The sequence below is a fragment of the Cupressus sempervirens genome, chromosome 4, assembly GCF_028749045.1.
Source record: "Cupressus sempervirens isolate cs-2001-9-10 chromosome 4, ASM2874904v1, whole genome shotgun sequence".
In the NCBI taxonomy this organism is placed as follows: domain Eukaryota; kingdom Viridiplantae; phylum Streptophyta; class Pinopsida; order Cupressales; family Cupressaceae; genus Cupressus; species Cupressus sempervirens.
The window spans coordinates 724,837,354-724,863,214 of record NC_143121.1 but is presented as its reverse complement, the minus strand read 5'-3'; the positions used below and the strand labels follow the sequence as shown (position 1 = coordinate 724,863,214).

Genomic DNA, 25,861 nt, shown 5'->3' with positions numbered 1-25,861 from the left:
TGTTAGTGGGTTACAGCGATGCATCTTGTACTGCCATAATTATTTGTCTATTTTTTGACATTTAGATTTCTCTTTTTTGAAGCTCCATGAAGGCAAGAAAGTACTTCAATAATTGAGCTCATCAATTGCTAATAGAGCCATATTTATTTGTCTATTTTTTATGACATTTACAATTCAAGAGTTGAGTCATATGTAGTTGGTAGTTCGATGATAGAGTTCATCAATGCTAACAAGCAATGTGATACAGCTTTAGTATCTGCAAATATATAAAGAGAAAATCAGAGATATAACGTTCCTATGATCTGTCTGACAAGTAAATGCTAACAAATAAGCCGTCGATTCAGAATGAACTAATGAATTTTAGAGATTTATGCACATAACCAGATTTTTATAACAAGCCATGATTTTATAAAAACCAGACTTGGTTAGTCTGCTACAAAGTATTTTAACTCCTGGTAAACCTAGAGACTTGAACAGAATGAATCAACTGGTCCAAACCAAGTCTTGTGACTATGTTCAAACTTGGAAGGGTTTCAATTGCTGATAGATTGCATAAGTGAAATATGCCTAAGAAATATACAAAGAGAACATCCTTATATTTCTCAATTGACAACCTATATATTATTTATTAGTAGTTAACTACATTGATATCTTTAGTGCGCAAGCAAGATAAATCTCTGGCATCTTCTCAGGGTCAATTCCCATGAACTGATTGGCAACTCTTTATAAACAGAAAACATCATTAAAGTTCTGATAGAGAATCTCTGTCCACGACAGCTTCTTTGTATGATGCATATGATTCAATAATTGCTTCGTATACTCCAACTCCTTTTAAATATTCAGCTTCATTTAAGAACTGTGTGCAGCACATTGCAAAAAGATTTAATAATCATTGCTAATTCTCAAATGACAAAGATAAAATAACAGTAAATTTAATAGAATCATTGTTAACTCAAACCTCATTATGGTCATGAACCAAGATGGGAGTATTTGCCATAGGCGAGAAACCAAATGCAGGAAGTCCATGCTCTCTCACAAAGCGGGCATCTGTTGCAGCTGGAAAAATCTCAGGCTTATGAAGCTTCCCTCCAACTTTTAAGATCGCTGCCTCTAGCAGTGTCCACCATGGGTTTGAATGGTTTGCAATCGTCACAAGTGGAAGCCCTAGCTTGTTTTTGATAGGTTCTTTTTGCTTGAACTGAACACAAAAAAGAACTTTTATACCCTTTAATATGGCTGAACTAGTTCTCTCATGTGATATGATTTCTTGTGAACATGAAGTGCATCAGATTCCAACATTTACAATTAACTGCATGGTAAAGACTACGCTTAAAAACTAGCTCAAAACATTCATTGCAAAAAAAAGTTACACTAAAGCTAGAAACGAATATAAAATGCATCTTTGGGGCCGTCAAATATTCTGCAACCTCTAAAGATGCAAAAAAGATTGCCTTTTGAGTGCCTCAGATATAGGGATATGCCCAAATGAGGAGAAATTGCAATTCAAAAGACTAAGTAATGCTTTCCAAATACTATCAAGCAAGATTCCACTTTCCATATCACTGGAAAGGACAAAACCATTTCAATGAAAGGAAGAACTATATATGGTGTTAAAAAATTGGGAACCCCATTCAGAACAGCCAGAGTACGCTATGAGATCATATGAGGGAAAATCCAAATTACCATGGCCTTGGCCACGTAGCTCCTCCTAAATCTTACATTCCACACCCCTCATCTTCCAATATATTTTGGGCCCTTATGTCCCAAAGCTGATTCATTGTTCTTCCAAATCCATTGTGAGAATTTATGTCCCAAAATCAAATCCTTAGTCCCTCCCCATCCATATTGGGTCCTTACATCCATCAACTCTACACCGCATCACCTTTATCTCCGCATCTCCTAAGGGCCCGTTTGGTTGCAAGCGTAGGAATTGAGAATTAGAATAGAAATTTTGAATGAGAATAGAGAATGAAGAATAGGAATGGAAAAATGCAATCCAATCTTATTTATCCCTTGTTTGGTTATGCAAGCTTAAATTGGAATAGGGTTAACTTGCAATCGGCGCCATTTGAAAATATTTCTGAAGATGCAATCAGCGCCATTGGAAAATCGCTGAAATATTTGAAAATATTGAAAACAAAGTTCCAGCGCTCACCCCAGGTCAATGCGGATTTGAAAATTTAATCAAATTTGAGAAAGTTCAAATGAATGCAAGAATAGCAATTCCAATTACAGGTATTTTTTGGAATGGACAAAAGCTCATTTTGGGGCTAAAATGAGAATACGTATTCCTATTCCCTATTCCTATTCCACGCACCAAACAAAGAATACAAATCATATTCTAATTTCCTATTCCTATTCCGGTTGTATTCCAGCAACCAAACGAGCCCTAAGTAAACCAAATCATCCTAGAAATCCCTAATTAAGATCACTAAGGCCTCACATTCTTGAACACTTCAAGCATCTCCCCTCCATTTCCCCATCCTAATTCTAAAGTAACAAAATGGATAAAGATGAAAATCCATTCAAATCCAAGGATTGCGATGTCCCATCATAATACAAGCTAAACAAAAGAAAATATGATCCAAAAACATGTTAAATTCAACAGGCCACAAAGTTTCATGTAGAAAATATGAAAAAAAAATTGTGTGGATTGCAAAAACGTATCCTAAACGACAATTCCGATTGGCATCCAAATTTTCACCTCCAAATTCTTTCTCCATTTGTAAGTCCTCCAATCCTCCATCTATGAGTTTTCCATCTTTTAAATTGTCACAAAGCATTTGTTTGCATTGACCTTTTGATCACACACCTAGCAAAGCATCACCTCGGTTCTTATACTTTTAGTGCATAGTGTCAAGCATTGTATCAAATCAATATTGCTTCAATCATTTCTTCAAACCCCAATCCATTCCCTTAATTTCTCCACCTTGTTTTCCTATCCTGTCCATTTCCTCCCTGTCTTTCCTATACCTCTCCATTAGTCCTCCGATACATTTTGAGACTATACACATTATTTTAACCCACTTAGTCTCTTGAGGGGGCATACTGAAGTCCATCATCATTCCTCTTCATCCTTTTATTGAATAGGTTTTATTGTCACTAGTTACCATCCATCCACTATATTTCAATCTTCTTTGATGTGACACCATATCCTCTAGTCACAATGCCATATCAAAGAGGGATTAAATATAGACATAGAATTTATATCAACAATTTCCATACTGATATTCTTGTAAATTGATTATAAAGATAAGCAATGGATGACTGATCAAATAAGTAACTGTGAAATAACTGTAAAAGAATACTTTCTAGTTTAATACCAGCAAAAATATTAAGAGAAAATGAGAGATGCAACATCCTGTGATCTCTCTGACAGTAAATGCTAACAAATAAGACAGATTCAGAACGAGTTAATGAGTTTCAGGGATTTATGCACATTATAATTTTTTTATAACAAACCAATGATTTTATATAAGCCAGACTTGGTTAGTCTGCTAGAAAGTCTTTTAACTCCTGGTAAGCCTTAGCAGGTTTCTGGGTGCTGGCATGTCTGAAAGAAGTCCGAATCAACGATCAACTTGGCTTGCTTGGCATAGAAACTTGATCAGAATGTTTCAATTGGCCAAAATCAAAATTTGTGACTATGTTTCAAACTTGGAAGTGTCTCAATTGATTAAAAATTGCTTAAAATATACGACCTGTAACATATACAAAGAAGGCATCCTTATATTTCTCAATTGGCAGCCTAAATAAAATTTATTAGTAGTTGACTACATTAACATCTTTGGTGTGCAAGATAAACCCTCTGGCATCTTCTCACAGTCAATTTCTATGAAATCATAGATGGCTTTTATAAACATAAAGCATCATTAATGTTCGGAAAGTATCATTAAAGTTCGGCTGAAGTGTCTCTGTCCATGACAGCTTCTGTGTATGATGTGTATGATTCAATAATTGCTTCATATGCTCCAACTCCTTTTAAATATTCAGCTTCATTTAAAAACTGCACGCATAATATTGCACAAAGATTTAATAAGCACTGCTAATTCTCCAATGATATAGAGAAAAAATAACAGCAAATATATTAGTATCATTGTTGACTCAAACCTCATTATGGTCATGAAGTAAGATGGGTGTATTTGCCATAGGCGAGAACCCAAATGCAGGAATTCCATGATCTCTCACGAATCGGGCATCTGTTGCAGCTGGAAAAATCTCAGGCTTTTGAAGCTTCCCTCCAACTTTCAAGATTGCTGTCTCTAGCAATGTCCACCATGGGTTTGAATGGTTTGTAATTGCCATAAGTGGAAGCCCTACCTTGTTTTTGACGGGTTTTGTTTGCTTTAACTGAACCAAAGAAAAACTTGTATACTCTTAAATATGATTCAACTATCTCTCACATATGATGCATTTTCTTATAAACATGAAGCGCATCAGATTCTAGCATTTACAATTAACTGAATGCCAAAGACTATTTTTAACAACTAGCTCAAAACTATTGCTGCAAAAAAATGTAAAGACTAAAGCTAGAAATGAATAGAAAATGCATCTACAGAGTAACCTAATATTTTCCAACCTGCACCTTACCAATCTAATCTTGCATAAAGGGTTGCCTTTTGAATGCCTCAGAACAAAATGCTCAAATGGGGAGAAATTACAATTCAAAACACTATAAGGAATGCTTTCCAAACACTACAAAGCAAGATTCCCCATTCTTTATCACTGGAAAGGAAGAAACCATTTCAATGAGAGTAAGAATCATATATGGTGGTGAAAATGAAATTGGAAAGCACATATAGAACAGGAAGAGCATGTCTTTAGATAACACAATACGAAAACAGCCCTTCGGTGATGGTTTTGAGTGTATGAAAAACACAAGGAAGACAAAATCTACAGGGATATGTGCCACTTGCAATAAAAAATCCAGGAAGCAAATCCTGCCAGACAAGACGTGCTTGTGACTACAATGTACTAAGGTACTCAGTAATCTGAATTCACAAAAAACCTTGGAGCCAATTGTCTGATGATATATGATGTAATCGTAGGGTTGGTGAATTCAAGATGCACAGGGGATTTTATTCTTGTCGCCTATGGCCAAAAGGGTGAAACTGGGTAACATAAAAAGCAACAGAAGAAAAGAATTTTCAGAAGTTGTCATCCATATCAGTTGTCCATCGTGTTCATAAATACTAAGTTTAAGTTTTCCTAAATATAGTACCAATGGTAATGATAATCCACTAGGATACTGGATTTCTCCAAAAACCTTGGATCTTGGTTCTGGTGTGATCCGGATCCAGATTCCAGCTGGGTTCTAGAATGGAATTCGTGTTCCCTGTGGGTTCCTCAGTATGTTCTGGAATGGAATTCAGTTTACCTGTGGGTTCCTCCCCGAGGAATCCAAAGGGAACCCAAAATCCATTCCAGAACCTTGCTGAAATCTAGGCAGAATCCAGAGGTATATGCAGGAATATGTGGGTTTGGGCACCCAAAAATGGGCCCCACTTTGTTTTTGTTTATTTTAATTTTAAATTAAAGTGAAACTAAACCTTAATATGTCCCTTCTAAACCCTTATTCGACCAACAAAGGTTGCCTAAAGTCATTTCATTTTTAAATATGGAATATGGCTTGTGATTTAAATTTTCAGCATCTAATGACATTTTGAGACTTTTGCATATAGTATGAATATGATATAATCATATATTGACAATTATGGGTTTATCATTTTGTGAAAATCACAGTTCTAACTTATTATTATTATGTATATGAACTTTGAAGTCTTGAACCAATGATGAATGAACATTGACATGTTAGATGCATGAATTTATGAATATACATATACTGTACACACATACATATTACATATACACAAATGTGTGTGTGTGTGTGTGTATTTGAAGATGTTTCTATATATAGCCATCGTAACAGAATCTTGCCCAAAGAAATTTGCAGAATCCCTGAACCAGAATTCAAATCCAAACCCAAACCAGAATTGGGATCAACTAATTAGGTGATCCAATACAAAAAGGTGAAAAATGCTGATGCTATGATAATAGTTGCATCAATGAAATCTTTTAAATTAATGAAAGGTGGAACACAAACTTTGAATCCCCCATTTGTTCAAATTGTTTTGACAGCCTTTGAACCAGGCTGATTGAACCCAAAAAAAGCTGCTTCTTGTAGCGCCTTATCCTACACAGACTGCCTAATGATGATCCATGTATCTGCACCTTCAGTAGGACACCTAAGACTATCTCTCATGTTTTCTTTGATTTCTTGTTTGCAACGGAAGTTTATAACATGTTTGGCTTTACGATTAATGGAAACATCAGCATCCTTGATATTGTGTTTGGCTATATTCAGGGCCTTGAGAGGATATTCAAGGTTGTTTGGTCTAGTGTTTCTGGTGAAATATTATGGCTGATTTGGAATTTTAGGAATAGCAATATATTTAATGGTAGATATATTATCGAGTCTCTGTGGACACTCATCTATCGCAATATTGATTCGCAGCTCACTGTTACAATGAGAATTCATAGAAGGAAGTTGAAGATCTCTTTAAGGATAGAACAGCAAGAATTTTTAAGTGGAAAATCTCCCATGGGCTCACATGGACTAGAACCAGCAGCAAGAGGTCTCCATTTGAAAAAGGGCTTCAAATTTTCATGGCTGAATGTCAAGAACAAAAGGAGAAGGAAAGACAAGAGGGCCCTCTACCTGTGGGGGCAGTGCCATTAGCTGTTGTACCTGACATTGACATTCCAATTGCAGTTCTGGAGCATCCTTACAATCAGCAGATATTATTATCAGATATCTGAGAGGACTTCTCATTGTCTTCTGGCTGACAAATGGATAAATGCACAAACATGAAAATAATGTTTATTTAACTTAATTTTTTTTCTATTACTTATAATGCATCAAATTACAAGATTACCAGTCAGCAGAGTTTATGGAGATGCATGCCGGATTCGCGCAGGGCCTGGAATTAACCTTGTGGATTTGTCCGGACTCGCAGTCTGCAATCCGGACAAATCCACAGGGTCAAATCCAGACCTTGTACAAATCTGTCACAAATCCACGCGGACCCAGGAGAATCCAGCATGAATCCCCAAGGATCCACAGGCCAAACTTGGAATAAGTACACACACACACACACATATGATCACAAATCCACGAATCGGATTCTTGAACCCGAATCTGTCCCTGAGGCCAAATCAGCAACTAAGAATAATATTGATAATTACATGTTGAAAAATGATTCACAATGACATTTTCAATCAATCAGCTGAGGCCAATATCACTTGCTCTTGTGATAATGGCTTTGTAACAACCGCCCCTCGCTTGCTACTAATTTTTTTATTTTTATTTCACAAATACCAACTTAATCTTCCAAACTTCTTATATAGCTTAAAAGTGTTGACTTCATAATTTTTCCAATTACCATAGTGGTGGCAACTCTATGCCACCAATTATGCTTACACTCAAAGCTGATAAGGTCCTGAGATTAACCTCCCCCTTAGGCCTATGCCTGGAGAATTCATTCCTAACAACTACCTACATATCCCCACAGGGAAAATCAAAGGCTTTGTAGTTCACCCTTGAATGTTAAAGAGGGTTAATTCTCTCCACTTGTGTGAGATCTCTAATTTGTCTTTAAATCATGTATATTTATTAAACTCAGTCCAACAATAAGTATTTTGCTTCAGGTAGTGTACAGATGTACACAATTACCCAGCGGTTGTGTCACTCCAAATTTCCCAATTCCGTAGAGTTACTCAAGCACACATCACATCCACACAAAGGATTAGCACATACACATAACACATACAATAGCTGTCTCTGGCATATATCATAAATACACACTGAGTAGCTCCAGGTTACATCACAATTTCACAATGTCTAAGAGCAACATACATCACCAGTACACAGTGAGCAGCTCTGGCATATGGTACATATACACAATGACTAGTTCCAGCATATATCTCATATACCAAAAGTGACTAGCTGCAGCATGCATCACACATACACAGTGGCTAGCTTCAGCATACATCACACACGTAGTGCCTAGCTCCAGCATACATCACATACATGAGGCTAAGTCCAATGCATGTCGCAATACGCAATTAATAGAATATACAGAGTAAGAAACTAACATATCCACAATAGATATCTATGACTTGCCCATAGTGCATCCCAAATAAAAGGAATGTCATTGTGCACTACACTAGGGGTCACTCCCCAATCTTCAGCACCAACAAGCAAATGGAAGTAGGGTTCTCCCATGCTACATTGAATATTTGTCCTCATCCCAATAAAGTCAAGTATACCATTTCCAAAATATTCCCAAAATCATACTATGAGGTTGGTCCAATTATTACCTACCTATTCTTTATTAAACTCTCTTCCTTGTGTCCACTAGGCAACTAAGAAAACAAGGACATCCATTGTCAAAATGTCACTAGCACTAAGGTCGATAGCCCCTGCCAAAATTCATCATGTTGTCTAAGAGGTATGACTAACAACTTGTAAACTTGACTAGCATCAATCTCAAGTGTATGTTCCTCGACTACTATCAATCTCAAGCCCTCATTCCTTGACTATTGTCAATCTCGAGGATGGATAAGCTTATCTCTAAATGCGCCATGGGGTTTCCATTGTGTCCTCGCAGAGCCCTTACTCCATTTGTAACTATAAAAGTGAGAACAAATATCCTTCTTGGCACTATTGCTAGAAGAGAGATTTCTAATTTGGAACAACTAGATCACAATTGACTGATCTAAGGGTATACACAAAGTCTTATAGGCTTGGGATTGAATTTCACAACTGCATAAAATCACTTGGATCCAACACAAGATGGAGTTTACTTGATCAATGAACAAAAACCAACTATAAGGTAATCAACCCATTCATTTATTCAGCTTGTTATTCAACAGTACATTATGTATTTAATGCAAGTCATCAAGTTTTCATCTTTTGATAACCATCTAATGCCCATTTTAGTGTCATCTGAAGCCTAGTGAATAGAGAAGATGAAAACTATTAGGAACAACTTGTAAACTTGTGAGCTATTCCCCCTGCCCCTCCGCCCCCCCCCCCCCAAAAAAAATAAAAAATAAATAATCCTCCCAAAAAACCTTGAGGTCTCGAGGGCATTCTTCACCCAAAGGCTACCTACGTACCCACTTCCAAAAAGATTAAAGTCACACAGCCATCCTTACAAGGTCTCTCAAAGGCCTATACATAGGTTCCCACAAACAAGCTTTCATTAATTATTGTTTCATATTTCAACAAAGTTCCTTTAAAAGATTACCAACATTTAACACTTCTTAATGGAAAGCCCAGAATTCCAACATAATCTCTAGTTTAGCTATCTAGACTATAACACTTTATGTTGGTTTTTCGGATCTGCTGCAAATGTATTAAGCACTGCCTTGTTAGGCATGTGTATTCCAAATGCAACATCCTCATATATATATATATATATATTTATATATTGAGAATAGGCCATGAATATACATGTCGCTACATGGACATGTCTATTCATTAATCAGATAATTAACAAATTTAATCTCATATAACATTGACCTTATATCTCAAATATAAAAAATGCATACACACACACACACACATATTATAACTCATATATAATAGGTTTATCCAACTAAAGCTATCAAACATCAACACTCCCTCTTAGCTTAGAAGGATAAACACATAAGAGTAAATATTACTTCAATGTAATATTATAAATGACAATTTTAAGTATACCACATCTGATATCTCAGAAGATTTCCACCATTTGATATCGCATTCGATATCATGAGTATTTGTCTACCAGAATATCAACATATGATATTCACTAAGTACCCAAATAAGGTTTGATATCACATCTGATATAAAGAGTATTGGCTTCCTAGAATATCAATGATATTCACCACGTACTCAAAAAGTTTTGATATCAAATCTGATATCAAGAGTATTGGCCTCCCAGATTATCAATGATATTCACCAAGTACTCAAAAGGTTTTGATATCACATTTGAAATCAAGAGTATTGGCCTCCCTGAATATCAATGATATTCACCAAGTAGTCTTTGAGTAATGGTCTTCCAGAATGTTGAGATGCAAGACATTCACCATATACTCAATTTGCTCAATCTCATAATACAAGTTATTATAAGATCGTCACCTTACAATAACTTTTGCAAATACAAGTGACACCATTTGGAAGCGTTACGAAGTGTCCAACTTCTCTGGGTCCTGATCAAGATACATGGGATCTGAATAATCAAGAGGCAATGATGCTTCTCAAATTATCTGTGGCTGATGAAATTCCATCCGGCAAGACAGTTGCTGAGATCTGAACACATCTCAAAGGTCTTCATGAGACTTCTAACAAAAGTAGAGCCTTCTTTATGAAAAACACTCTATTTTCTATTGTCATGGATGAGTGCACCTCGCTCCAAGCACACCTGAGTCGGATTCAAGAAATCCGTGATCAGTTACTTGCCATCGATCGTAAGATGGAGGAAGAGGATATTGTAGTTATCACTCTTCGGAGTTTACCAAAATCCTATGAGCATTTTATCGAGACTCTCAACATCACATCTTTTGGTGTTGATTTGAAGTTCACTAATCTCAACAACTATTGCTTCAGCAAGATCAGTGGAAACAACAGTTCGGTAGTAGCTCCACTTTCACCTCCCTAGAGCAAGCCTTTGCTGCGAAATCCTTTCAGAAGGATAAAGGCAAGTTTCAGCAACCATCTTAGAAGTGTAACAACCGGTTTTGCCGGGTCTAATTTATCATTCAACATACTCAAGGAATACAGTTACTATTTCATTTCATAGGAAAACAGTTATATCATTCATGTTCATGTGATTAAGATTTACCATTTAAATCAATTAAACAAAATTACATATCTAAATACAAGAAGTACCATCAAAGGAAATAACTATAGAAATTAAAAACCACATACCTTGGAAAACTAGGTTCAAATCAAACTAGGGATGCTTCTACAACCACCCGGGTTGGTCCACAAATACACTATAACATTTTCATCTAAAAATGATAATTACAATTAAATATTTCCATTACTTTTAAATTAGGGCATCACATACCACTGTATCAATTAGGGCATCATTTACCACGGATTCAATTAGGGCTTTCGCGACGATGGATACAATTTAGGGCTTCCGCGACCACGGATTCAACTAGGGCTTTCGATACCACAGATTTAACTAAGGCTTACGATACCACGAATTCAATTACGGCTTCCAATACCACTATATCTTTTGAGGCTCGATCTGTCACATAATCAATTAGGGCTTCGGATTTCTTTTCCTTCCGATTGCTTATCTGTGACAGTTTCACAAGATTAGATAAATACTTATATTCAGTATTCATATAAATGAAAACAATTCACAAATCAATCCCGGTGTAAAATAATGATAACAATGAATTTAACTCAATTCGATCTTACCTTTTCATAATAAAAATGATAATACCTATTTCTGATAAACAATCGAATGCATAGCTTACTTTTGTCTGACTCATATCCGACATCTTGAGAGAGGTGAAACATTGTTAGGGGCTTTACCACCCAACCTCGAACCACAATATATCCCCACACGATCTCCAATGAGAAAGGCCCTCCCTACCCGGAATTGACAGGGAACATCTTACCATCCACTGAGCTTCCTGGTAATTAACTCACCGTACAACTTGATAGTAGAAGTTCTCCATAATAGGAATATGCATGAACTATTAATTGATTCATATTAATTGATAAATATTGAAATGTCACAGCTATTACAGATTCAATTATCATAGATTCCTCTTTTTCACCTCACCACCCTTTTTCTTGGCTACACAGTCGGGTGAGTTCCAGGTATTATGAAATTCTCAGATTAACCGATTCTGCCAATTATACATGTATCCAACATTTCCCAAACTATGTTCATACAAAATGATTAACATATACAAAATCGAGTACTTTTCTAGGAAATGCCAGCACCATCAGATGTTTTTGAAAAGATTTTGGAGGGCATTTAAATTACTGTTTCCAAATTGGAAATAATGAAATTGAGCACTCATACAATATTTTCATAGCCTAGTTCCACACGAAAAAGCCTAGCTAGATCCAAAGAAGTTAGAAGACATTAGCACAAACTTATTGATTGACAAGTACAACATTATGATAGAAGATCTTATATTCAAAAGAATTTCATTTGGTGACATTCGGTTATTCTTAAGGAAGAAAATATAAACAATATGTTTACAATCGGCTAGCTTCTATTATCACAATATTTTTCTATGAAGTGACCAAGAATACAGATTTAAGATAATACAAACATTAATATGACAGTATAGACAGCCTAACTATTCTTGCGTGAAGATTCTCGAGTTAGGGACAGAGCCAACTATGAAAAACTAGTAAAAACAAATGAAAATGAATAAAGATATTTAAGACGCCACCTTACTTGACTCACGGCTCACTATATCCTGGCGTAATAGCTTTCTTCAGAACTCCACCGAAAACAGTAGACAATGGTGATGCAAAAATGTAAGAATCTCTTATCTTAGTAGCTCCGTAACAGAGCAGAGTAAGAGATGTTTTGTGGAGAAAGAGGAGAGTCGGATATCAGTCCCTTCCATTTGACTTGCGACCCGCGACAGGGATTAAGGCAGTATGTTGGTGAATGATTGTGAGTAGAGAACAAGTGTCAGTTAACAAACTCATAATATTGAGAGCTATCGCTAACCCGCAGCAATTATTATGGAAAATAGCTGTATATATCATTTTTCGAGTATAACTAAATTAAAAGAAAAGCTTGCCTATACAGCTCCCTATAGCTACAAGAACCCATATGAATATGAGAGTTGATGCAAAGTATCCCCGATATGATTTAAAATGATCTCGTAAATGGAAGGAGCTCAACTCTTCAACTCCCTTTAGTTACAAGAAACCCATTCGGAAACCCAAGATGACCATTTGGGTTCCAAATATTAAAATGACTAAGAAGAAAGAAAAGGATAAGAAGTTGGAAAGAATACAATTATTATAATTTGAAGTTTATAGTAATGCATAATTATTATAATTTTGAACATTATTATAATGTACAATTATTAAATTATTAAATGATGATGGTGCCAAAATATTTTTTTATATTTAAATGAACATTTATAAACAGTTATTAAAAAAAATAATACAACAAAAGATAATTTAAAATCCTTTAATATACGTTTAATATTTTATCCCAATTATTTTAATTAAATTATTAAACAACTCATGCAAGTCCCGCAGATGTATTTTGGTTAGGTCCTTTACCTCTCTGTCCAGTGATGGTGATGCCCTGCCTAATTCTTTTTTGACAATGCTTTCACCCCTTCGACATGCTTCCTGTAAGGAAATTCTTCGTAATTAAATTATATATATTTTAATCATAAATAATCATAACAATTAACCTTTCATCTTAATTCCATGAATTCGCGATTAATGATCAACTAACATGTCATCTTCACTTGAAATCATAACAACCAACTATCTTGCCATTTCACCAGATTATATCAAATTAAACTGCCAACTGACTTCATGCGAACCTTAATGGCTATATTTCAAGCTAGGTCAAAAGTTGGGATGTAACCAGAAGCCTTATGCTCCAGCATCAGATGGTTCCAAAAAGAAGAACATTCAATGCAACTACTGCCACAAGTTTGGACACATGAAGGTTGAATGTCGGAAATGCTTAGCTGCACAATCTAAGCAATCGGGTTCATAGCCCAAAGTGAACAGTGCAAAGCACATTGAGCAGGTGGAATCTGCCTTTTACGGCTTCATGGCTAAAAGACTTGCAAATTATGTGAAGTTGTCTGCTTGGTACATTGATTCAAGTGCCTCTCGTCATTTCACTCACCGCAGAGACTGGTTTACTGACTACTAACCTTATTCAGACTCTGTTATTTTTGGTGGCAAAGAAATGTACACGGTTGTTGCTAAAAGCAACATTCAGCTTCACTCTGCTGGGAGGAATCTCATATTCCTTGATGTGTACTACGTTCCAGGGATGGAACTAAATCTACTCTCAGTCAGTCAATTGCTGCGACATTCTCCACACTTAGCAGTCACCTTCAGTTCACATCAATGCACCATCATTGATCGGGCGACTAAGTCTATTGTTGCAGTGGCTCTTGAGGATCATGGTCTTTTCAGACTTACTGATTCTGGTGATTCTTAGGACTTAGCTATGGCTACTTGACGATCTTCTGTCAGCAAACTTTGGCATCAGTGATATGGGCACCTAAATGTGCATTATCTCTCACAGCTTGCTCGGGATGAACTTGTTCTTGGTTTGCCAGAGATTCAGACTCAACACCTTGGAGTTTGTGACACATGCTAGGCTGAGAAGCAACATCGCACACCGTTCACCAGTGGCGATTCATGGCGAGCTTCTCAAGTACTTTAGCTTGTTCATGCCGATATCTGCAGCCCTATGGCCGCTCCTTCTGTTCTTGGGTCCAGGTATTTTCTATTGTTTGTTGATGATTTCAGTAGAAAAATGTGGGTGTATTTCCTTAAAAAGAAATCAGATGCATTTCCTGTATTTTAGAAGTTTAAACCTTTAGTTGAAAAAGAATCTGGGAAATCTATTATTACTCTTATATCAAACAATGGGGGTGGGGATTTTGTTCTAATGTTTTCTCCAGCTTCTTGGATACACATGGCATCAAACGCCAGTTAACCACACCCCACACGCCACAACAAAATAGTGTAGTTGAACGTCAGAACAGGACAATCACCGAGATGGCTCGTTCCATGCTCGAACACAAACATGTTTTGAAGCAGTTTTGGGCAAAAGTAGTTAACACTGTAGTTTATCTGTTGAACCAATCACCCACAGTGGCAGTCAAAGGTAAAACTCCAAAAGAAACCTGGTCAGGTCGCAAGCCCAGAATCAATCACGTGAAGGTTTTTGGCTCCCTTGCTTTTGTTTGGATCCCTGATGCTTCATGCACCAAGTTGGATGCCAAGAGTTAGAAACTGATGCTTGCTGGATATAGTAGTCTTCACAAAGCCTACCCCCTTATCGATGTTGAGACCTCTCATCTCATCTACAGTCGAGATGTAGTCTTTGATGAGCAACAAGGACCATTCATGCCTATTTCTCCTGTTCCTGACCCAACAGACCAATCTAATCAAGCTCATGATTTGGGAGTTAGGCTTCCATTAGGTCCACTTGATGGGAGGGCTCTAGTAGCTACTGCAACTCTAGTTATACCAATGATACCTGTACAAACACCTTTGGCTTCTCTTGCAGGATCACCTCGCTTTGTAGATGCTTCACCTGAGTTTGATCCAGATTATTTTGATGAGGATCCTGCTAATCAAGCATCTCCTAGTACTGATGTTTGTCATTCTCCTATCCGGCCTAAGTGGTGGGCTAAGACACTTGCTAATCTTCATGATGATGAGCTCATTGATGGGAAAACTGCTCGGAAAAAGAACAAAACTACAGATTATGTTAACTTTGCTCTCATGGCCAACATTCACAGTGTGTTTGAACCTCAAACATATTCCGAGGCTAAAGGAATTCCAGAGTGGGAACAGACCATGACATCTGAACATTAGAGCCTGTTGAAGAACAACACCTGGGTCCTTTCTGATCATCCACCAAGGAAGAAACTCATTGGCTGCAAATGGGTCTACAAAATCAAATACAAATCGGATGGTACTTTAAATAAGTACAAAGCTCGTTTAGTGGCGAAGGGCTTTTCTCAGTGTTAAGGCATTGATTATGAGGAAACCTTTGCTCCTACTGCAAAGATGAGCACCATTAGATTAGTCCTAGCCATGGTAGCACAGTTTGGCTGGAAGGTCCATCAAATGGACGTCAAGAGTGCTTTCTTGGATGGTGATCTCCATGAAGAGGTCTACATGATGTAGCCTCTTGGTTTCAAAGTTGCTGGTAAAGACTATCAGGTTCTCAGATTGGTAAAAGCTCTCTATGGCTTGAAGTGGGCCCCTCGGGCATGGTACATAAAAATTGACAAGTACCTCAATGATCAAGGCTTCAAGAGGAGTTCTTTAGACTCAAATCTATACATCAAGACTACTGACAGTGACATCATCCTTCTGGTTATTTATGTGGATGATCTAATCATCACTGGCAGTTCGACATCTTTGATTCAGGGAATCAAATAGAATTTATGACAGTCTTTTGATATGACTGACCTTGGGCTCATGCATTATTGCTTAGGTGTATACTAGGGCCCTATTAGACAAATTCCGTATGCAGGATTGTAAACCTGCATCTACACCTATGGAGAAAGGTCTCGAGTTATCAGCAAAGTTTGATTCTCCTTCCGTTGATGATACTACATATAAGCAACTAATAGGCAGCCTCATCTACCTCTCTGCTACTAGGCCTGATATCAGCTTCGCAGTTAGCTATATTTCACGCTTTCTGATAGCTCCTAAGGTTGATCATTGGATGGCAGTAAAGCGTGTGCTTCGTTATGTGAAGGGCACTTCAGATTATGGACTTCTGTACTCTCAAAGTTCTAATCCTAAACTCAATGGGTTCACAGATTCAGATTGGGCAAGCTTTGTTGATGATAAAAAGTCAATATCTAGATGTGTTCAGTTTAGGATCCAATGTAGTCACATGGACCAGTAAGAAGCAACAGGCAATTTCTCTCTCTTCTACTGAGGCCGAAGACAGAGGAACTGTTAAGGCAGGATGTGAAGTTGTTTGGCTTCGTCGGATGCTTGGGGATATGCAGATGTCACCAATAGGACCAACTACTCTGTTTGTTGATGACGAAGGCGTTATCAAGTTACGAAATCCAGTCTTACATGAATGAACCAAGCATGTAGATGTTCACTGTCATCACATATGACAACTGATTGAAGAAGGGACTATAGATTTGTAGTATATTCCTACCACAGATCAGACTACAGACATTCTCAGCAAGCCCCTTGGTCCTGATAAGTTTGTCAAATTCATAGGACAGCTTGGTGTGTTAGATAGATTAACCATTAAGGGAGGGTATTACAATAATAGATAAGTCAGCTATTATTAGTTAATGGTTATCTTTTGTAAATATCTAATTAGCTTTAGTTTGCTCTCATTTTTTGCTTTCTCTAGAATAGAATGTTTCTATTCTTTACAATCGTTTCCTAAAGAAACATCGTCTCATTGTTTTGTATAAATTGACCATCTGGTCTCTGTTAATAACAAGCAAGTATTTACCAATTACTTCCATAATATCATCAGCATTTGATTCAGCAACTGCACTAGCCAAGAGAACTTAACAATCCCAATAGAAAAAAGTGAAGAATGAAGTAGGGGGCCATAGAAGTCCCAATTAAAACTCAAAATCTAATAGGAGCATTACATCCCAAAATTTGACCTAATTAAAATAGGTTATAGCCGTTGAGATGATTAGTTAAAACTATCATTTTCTTGATCATGTGATAAGGGAAGTTATAGTTAACCGTTTATTTCATGTGGAAATGGTTGTTATAATGGAGTCAGTTAACAGTTATTATGTTTACTTATTTATTGAAGATGGTAGTTAGCTATTGCTTTATTATATTCTAATATTGATTTAAATGGAAGAACTTGTTATTATTGTGGACATGTTGCATGGATGGTTGCATGAGCAGACAAAGGGGAGAAAGCATTGCTAAATGGGATTTGAGGAATGGGGCACTATTCTAGTCCATTTGTTTGATTGCCAGGTATGATCTCGAACTACCTCGATAAGGATTTAGCGACTTCAGAATAGAGTACACCACTGGACAGTCATGAGCTACTTGGACAAACATATAAGAAAGTGCATAGCTATCATTATCAAAAATTCATATTCGGAACGATTACCTTTGTTGTTACGTGATGTCATCTGTATTTCATTTATCATCACCTATATATATACGCATATATATATGGGTGTGTGTGTGTGTGCGTGTGCGTGTATGATGCCACCATGATATTAAGGTAATATCTATAGTTTGTACTTATTAATATATGTGTGTGTGTGTGTACAGATATCAAGAGGATATGATGTTAGAGATAAACCATATTTCTCCGAACTATGCATGTATATAGTTATACGTATTTTAATGAGTGTGACTCTAGATACAATAATAGCATGATGGAATCATTTAAATTTTATATATATATATATATATGTTAATGTTTTCAATGGAGCTCTTTAATTAATCAAACTTGTATTTCCCCTTGATAGGCAACCATATACACTTGGCGCCACCTTTCCTTTTAAAAATTGGTGACCTTGTAACCGATGGTCTTGGATGAAACTACCACCTTGAGTCGAGACTCATTTGAGCCCAAGGGAGATTATATACATCTCAAGTCTGACTACAAACGACATTCTATTCTCTTTCTCTTCTCCAATTTCTCTACTTTGTACACAACACCACTTGAATCAAGCATGGGTCTTCCCACGACTGATTTTGCATTTCATTCACAGTCGAGTCGGCTTGAGCCGTACAGTGGAGGCATCATTTGAATCCCACAAAGGCTTTTGTTTAGCTTATGTTCAGTAATTACACACTCCATTCTTTATGAATTTGGAACAATGCAATAGTTTTTAAGTTTGGTACCCATGCATTCGAATCATTATGTTTCTAAATTGATGCAACAATTTTAAGATGGATTATCTATGCGTTTGACCTTTATAATTTATTCATTAGTTGTATGATCAATGTCTATTGAGCTTTCTATTTAAGATCATTGAAAACTGTTAATATCAAAAGGGGCTTATATACAGTATGAGAAATTATCACCAAGATCAAGTTCTCTCCTCATTTTGTTTACGTTTATGATCATGTCTTTTACTTTGCCATGTGTGGTACTGAAATATAATATCGGCATGTTGCCAGAATTAAATTACATCTTACACAAGTTGGTTAATCACGGTGTACCCGCCAATGGATAGGAATCCATGAGTAACCACGATGATCCATGACAAAATAAGAAATCACTCTCTCCAAGGACTCACCCTGGTTGGAATAGCCAATGAAAGGGGGTGAAGAGGAAAAGAAATCCCTGCAAGGGAAGGAACAAAAATCAGAAGATCAATATATGTAAACATGATAAGTTTTATAATAATCCAAGTAAGCTCATGTTTGTCCAATATGTACCCTGTTATCAAGTCGAGCGGTGGTGATCGAGTATTAGAAACCCATATAAATCCTTGGCCAAGGCCGTTTAGAGGTATGCTTGCCTTTTATTTGATCAAATGATGTCGATGGTGCCAGTTAATCAGGCATGCCCACCTATTACTGAGTGGACATTCTAAACATCGGTATGCTCGAATGGCCGGACTATGGTGCCCCATGCCTAACTGTGGGGTAGCGAGGGCCTTTCTTGTTCAAAGATTGTGTGGGGATTAATAAGGTCTGTGGTTGGGAGGTTAAGCCTATCTCAATGCTTCTCCTCTTACCAAAAAGCCGAGGCTTGCACAACGTCTTCAGATACCTCAACCAGATTCTGTATGTTTTCTTTCTAGATTCCATCTTGCAAGTTCATTTCTTGTAATTATCATATAATTCATGGAATATATGGAAATGATTTAGTTTCTTTTGAATTGTTATAGAAATCAGTTAGCTAGTTAGTTCAGTTTGAAAGATTAATTCAGTTATTTTCACATGAAATGGATTGAAAAGTGTAAAAGATGTTTACTTCGGTAATATGGTTATGTGATTTACTTTTCCTAACTGTTTTACATTTTTTCAGTTATTTGGTTCTAGTTACGAATTTCAGAATTAAGTATCTATTTTTCAGTCTAGAAATTTGATATGTTACAAGGAGCCACTTCCTGAAGGTAAAGGAACAAATATTCCACACTGGATTGAGGAAAGGAAACAATGGATTACAGATTTTGAATTGCAGGAACATGGGGATTGAGTACTAAACAAAACTTGTTAGATGCCAATAGTCAACTTCAAAGAATCACTGAGGTGGGTGATGTACTAGCTGTTAGTATGAATCTCAACGTCCCAGGTATATGCCAAATAGCTGGTGGAATCAGTCCTTCTAGTGAAAAGTAAAAATTACCAGCATCAAGTGTCCATTTAAAGAATATATAGTACTATATAGTCAAGAGAGGTGGTGATTATTTGTTAATCTTTCCAAATCACCTCTGCTCTGTAAGGTTGCCAAAATATCAAATATTTTGCATGGCCTGACTTATTTACCAAAGAATTTGAGAAAAGGTCTCTGCCCTCTTACCATGAGCTAAAGAGGCTTGTACATTAACTATTCTATTAACCAGTTGAATATCCCTTCTTCAGTTAATACAGAGATACTTTTTTTTTTGGGGAATTGATAAACCACGTATTTGATTATCCCTTCTTACTTGAGATGCATATTCATTTGGGTTTTCCATAGTTTTATAAAGTCATGTTTTACTGCAAATTGATCTCATCTTCAAAACAGATTGATCAAACCATCACTGGCAGAGCTTTATCTCAGGCCTAAACAAAAAAATCCTTCAAACTCGGATATATAGCACATCAAACAGTCAAGGCAATATTCAATAGTCATCTTCAAACCTGAAATGTCATATTGCGTGAAGCAGGTGCCCATTCTTCTGCAATTCGTTTTTCTAAAGATTCGGCATTAGTGCCTGGTGAAACACGAATGTCAAAACCTGCTTCAGCCTCAGATGGTTGAAGATTCATGACAAATCCCTGCAACACAAAATCATATGTTTTAGTCCATTTTGTCAAGAAATTTGTCCTCATTTCATAAACAACTAAAAAGTAAACTGTATCACACAATCTACACAACTGCGGGATCAAAACTGATGGACACATACAAAGTCATACTTAATATTATGATATTACATGCAGATTTCATGCCAAAAATAGAAGACATTTATGTAAACAGATCTTAATCAACTTACAAACACTTGGCCAAGTATACAGTCCTACATCTATGCCTCGAAGAGAGAGACCTAGCTTATGTCACCCAACACAAATATCAGGTCAATCTATGAATTACATAAGAGAAAATTGATCCAAATTCCTTGATCTACAAGGTAAGAACACCCCTGAGATACACCTTACTAAAAATAGTCTTTTGACTATGTTTTTAAAAAACAGTGCAAGCCATCCATAATGAGGTCTGTAACCTTGGCTAAAAGACAATTTTCATAGCCTGGCCTGAAGAGATAATACTTGTATTTGAAGTGCATCAGAATGAAAACACACCATCAATGCCTGTCTTCTTGACAAACTTGGAACTAAAACTACATATGGTAGATATTCCAAAATTCTAGATAAGATGATATAGATGCGCAAAGAATTTAATCTAGCAAATTCTTTGCAGTAGATAATAATAGTGGCAGTCAGCATTGAGGACTCATGTTAATGGGAGCTGAACTAACAAATTTAGATTTGGAGAGTAACTAAGAGTTGTCTGGCAGAAACCAAAGTAAACAACATAAGAAAGTTGAAACCATAAATCTTGGATTAGTCCTTCAAGGAAAGGGAAAAATAATGCACTAACTAAGAGACATTGGTGGTAGAACAAAACGGTCAAGGTGTAACTAAAGGAGTTTGTGAACAAGGAATCAAGATTCAAAACAACCAGCACCCATTGAAAGGTATGGATGAAGTCTGACTCTAAGTTTTACATCTTTGATAAAACAAACAATGTGCAAAAAACTCCCTTTTGATTTTATTCGAGGACACAATTCTAATCAGAAATTGAGCTGACCTGTCATACATTTACCGTTGAGAAGATTGATTGAAAATTTTAATTAAGGTAAATGGTAAATAGCAAGAAATGGGGATCATATTACTTTGCATTTATTGTTTGTCAACAATTCGGAAAGGTTCTTTCAACTAGTCATTGTAGTTTCATTTCATTAGTTTGTGAGCAAAAGGAGCATGCCTAAAATGGTATCTGTGCCAGAGAAATATTTTCTTCCATTCTGTTCAGTAGCTTAATTTCAAAGAGCTGGCCCTGTAGACCTAATATTGATAAGGCAATATGCTTGCTCAAAATGGAAGGCTCCATAATATGAGGAAGTAGTTTAGTCCTCATAAAAGATTTACCAGAAAAGCTACCCATCCAATACAAAGCATGGTAAATACTATAAACCATGGACTCAAAAGAAACAAATGGCATAGACGAACTGTGGACATGGCAATATTTCTGCGCATCATAACCATGGAAGTTCTTGACCTGGGGCATATCTTTTTCAATTTCATAACAGCAGTTTACCACTCATATCACTGGTTAGACCATTTTCTCTCCAGGTGTTTATTTCCCCACAAGATCTGACTGCTCAAAGGTACTTGGGCCTTTTTGGAAGATGCTAATGAAAATGATATTTAAACTGTCAAATACTAACTACAGATGACAGTTCTTAGGAAAGATGGAATTGCAGGCTATGGTACAATTTGAACATGCTCAGAAGCTTAAATGACTCAAAAACAATATATTCAAGCGTCAAGCAAAAACTTTTCAGGGCTAACCTGAAAGCAATGATTTCTTGGAGCTCATTCATAAGAAATGCATATTTCACTCCTGTATGTGGGCTAGCGCTTGCAAGAGTTTCTGAAAAAATTCAATTCCAATCTTTTAATAACCTTGCTGGCCATCAAGGTCATCTTGCGCAAGCAGTGTTTATACCCTTCTGAGAACTTCTTCGTCTCTCAGCTTTGAACTAAAATATTTTTATTATTATATAGAGAAATTATAAGTATAATCGTGAGGTGTGGACATCCAATTCGATAGTATTTTAATCAAAACAATAATTAAGAGTTTTAGAAAAAAATCTTCTGCCATTGCCAAATCTATCCAGCCAATTAAGACAAAATTCAACAAATAATATTATCCAATTATGAAAAATAAAATCATGCAAAGTATGAATTCAATAAGCATACCGTGGGAGTTGGAGTCCCTGCTTTCAGAAAAACCGGATTGACAGAAATCACCTCTCCGTCAGCAGCCAATCCTGCCTTGACAAGATCAAACTGGGCTGCTCTAAACTTCATAATAGTCTCCACACTCTTCAACAGGTTCTCCATTGCACTGTTATCATACAACTTTGAGCCATGACCGGGTGCCCCCACTGCCTTTATAACCAGCCACCAGGGAGATCTTTCCCCATAAAACACTCTATAGTTCCCATCAGGCGAAGCAAGCCCTTCATCCAAAACAACGCCCACATTCAAACTCTCAAAATCCTTGGAACCCACAAACAATTCTGCACCATCACGGCCCCCAATTTCTTCATCAGGGACAAAAGAAACATGAATACTCCGACGAGGCACAAATCCTCTATTTTTCAGATTCCTGAGAGCCTCAAGATATTGCAACCCTACACACTTCATGTCTTGTGAACCCCTCGCAAAGATGTCACCATTGGAATCTTTGTGGGCTGAGAAGGGGTCGTGGATCCACTTCTCTTCCTCTGCAGGAACCACATCTGTGTGTGAGTTGAGAAGTATGGAGGGCAGAGATTTTTCGTTTCCTTGCCATGTGAGGAGTATGACTGGTTTTGACTTGACATATTCAAGAACTTGAACATCTAGACCAATGGATTTGGCTTGGGAGATTATAAAATCTGCTGCTGGCTTGTAGTTGGGATTGGGTTGTGCTGTGTTGATTTGAAGGTATTGCTGGAATCTGGAAATAATCTGAGAGTCTGATGATTCTGACCTAGTTATATACGTTGAGGTTAGGAGAACAATATTGATTGTGAAGATGAAAAATCGTAAATGGTTTTTATCCGCCATCATTGGAAGTATAGTGTGACTGAAGAACTCGGTGTCTTTTTGCAGAGGTAGTGTTGGAATATATCAATACCTGCCGTCAGCAATGAAATCCCGAAAAAAATTGTTTCGTATACCTTCCAACTAATTATAAATTATGAAATGTGTACTCCGCAAAGATTTATCTTTTGCAAAGTTAAATTGTGATTTTTATTGTAAATATTATAAAACAAGAGCTCTGTTTGAGCAGAGTCCCTGTCTATTGTGAAAAGTATGAAAAAATAGTATAAGTAAAGATATGTAATATTAGTTTGAGATATAAAATGTGAATACAAAATATTCATATTTTGACATTGTTTTTAAATATTTTATATATTTACTGCATAATTTGGGTAGCTTGTCCGTATAAAATAAAGGGCCTATCCATTGTTTCTATAGGCTATAGGAGGCCCATCGTTTCTAAGTATGATTATATCTGTAATAACATCTACTTTATTGGAATAATAATGCATCCAATTGTTGCAATAATTTATTTACAATGAAATATATTTCTATTGGAATAATAGTGCATCCAATTGTTGCAATAATTTATTTACAAATAAATATATTTGATTATAATAATGTAAGAATATTAAGCTACATCTTATTAATTTATAAATATATTAAAATTAAGTTCCATAAAAATACTTATTTATATTACATTAAGTGTATTTATTCTTGAAAGAAGTAATATAATTAAATTGATAAATTTTAGGAAAACTATTACTTATATTTTGAAAATGTAAGAATATTAAGCTACATCTTATTAATTTATAAATATATTAAAATTAAGTTCCATAAAAATACTTATTTATATTACATTAAGTGTATTTATTCTTGAAAGAAGTAATATAATTAAATTGATAAATTTTAGGAAAACTATTACTTATATTTTGAAAATCATGATTTTATCAAAACATTGCCAAGTAGTTAAAATTTGAATGTGAGGACGATTTTTGAAAATATATTCACTTAAGAAGTGATTAAAGTTTATAATTTGTAATTTTATTAAATAATATTTTGTATTAATCTAAAAATATGATAAAAAGTAATTTGATTTGATATAAATTATTTAAAATCTCATTATTTATAATTGTCTATTTTGAAAAATAATGAAGTTAAAGATTTTTTTTAAATATTAATTTTAAAAAATAATAAGAGATATTATTATTAAAATTCTAAAACTTTATAGAATTTTAAAATAGAGCTATGACATTTGAAAACTTTGCAATATAAAAATTTTCAATAATAATTTGTGTAAATTAATCAAGATATTTAATTTTGTTTTTATTTTTTATTGAAAATTTGAAACATTATTTAGTATTTTTCACTATTATATATATATCAAGAAATTTTGATATAAAAAACACAATCTAATAAGTTTGATATTAGAAAATTTTGAATTTATTTGTATATATCACTTTATTTTATTGTCCACTAAACAAAATTTTAGATTTTTAAAATAGCTATAATAAAATGATAAAAATGATTTTGTATTTTTAACTATAAAAGAAATATAGAAAAACACAAGTAAAATGATTTTGTATTTTAGATATATTGATTATAAAATAGTGTTTTTTATATTTATTTTATAGTAAAAAATACAAAATCATTTTTAACATTTTATCATAGCTATTTTTAAAATCCAAATTTTTATTTAGTGGACAAGGTAAAAGAAAATGATATAGACAAATAAATTCAAAAAGTTTCTAATATCAAACTTATTAAATGGTGTTTTTTATATCAAAATTTGTTGATATTAGATTTGATATATATATATAGAGAGAGAGAGATCAAAATTTGTTGATATTAGATTTGATATATATATATATATATATATATATAGAGAGAGAGAGAGAGAGAGAGAGAGAGAGAGAGAGAGTTGATTTGATATATATATATATATATATAGAGAGAGAGAGAGAGAGAGAGAGAGAGGGGTACAAAATAATTTTGACTATTTTATTATACCTACTTTTAGTATCTAATTTTTTGTTTAGAGGACAAAATAAAATAAAATGATATAGACAAATAAATTCAAAGATTTCTAATATCAAACTTATTAAATAG

The 25,861-nt window shown here is 35.4% G+C and overlaps 1 protein-coding gene across 2 annotated transcripts; it reads right to left on the bottom strand.

The window, feature by feature from the left end:
* Positions 1-367: 367 nt before the first annotated feature.
* LOC149563323 (uncharacterized) lies at positions 368-23,878 on the bottom strand. Of its 2 annotated transcripts, none has more exons than XM_089826664.1 (4): positions 22,922-23,878; positions 20,579-20,716; positions 959-1,198; positions 368-856 (listed from the first exon to the last, which is right to left on the bottom strand). In XM_089826664.1, exons 1-4 carry the CDS (start codon positions 23,777-23,779, stop codon positions 743-745), a joined length of 1,350 nt encoding a protein of 449 aa, XP_089682790.1. In that variant the 5' UTR covers positions 23,780-23,878; the 3' UTR covers positions 368-742. The 2 variants fall into 2 exon arrangements, with proteins under 2 accessions (XP_089682790.1, XP_089682791.1); XM_089826665.1 differs by lacking the exons at positions 368-856; positions 959-1,198 and adding exons at positions 3,648-4,006; positions 4,111-4,350.
* Positions 23,879-25,861: the final 1,983 nt, after the last annotated feature.

Excerpts from the sequence above, each read along its gene's own strand:
- LOC149563323 (XM_089826664.1), bottom strand. The coding sequence starts at position 23,779 with ATGATGGCGGATAAAAACCATTTACGATTTTTCATCTTCACAATCAAT. Across the intron at positions 20,717-22,921 it reads CAGGGACTCCAACTCCCACG|GGATTTGTCATGAATCTTCA; the intron begins GTATGCTTATTG and ends TTTGTGTTGCAG. Across the intron at positions 857-958 it reads TGGTTCATGACCATAATGAG|TTCTTAAATGAAGCTGAATA; the intron begins GTTTGAGTTAAC and ends TGCTGCACACAG.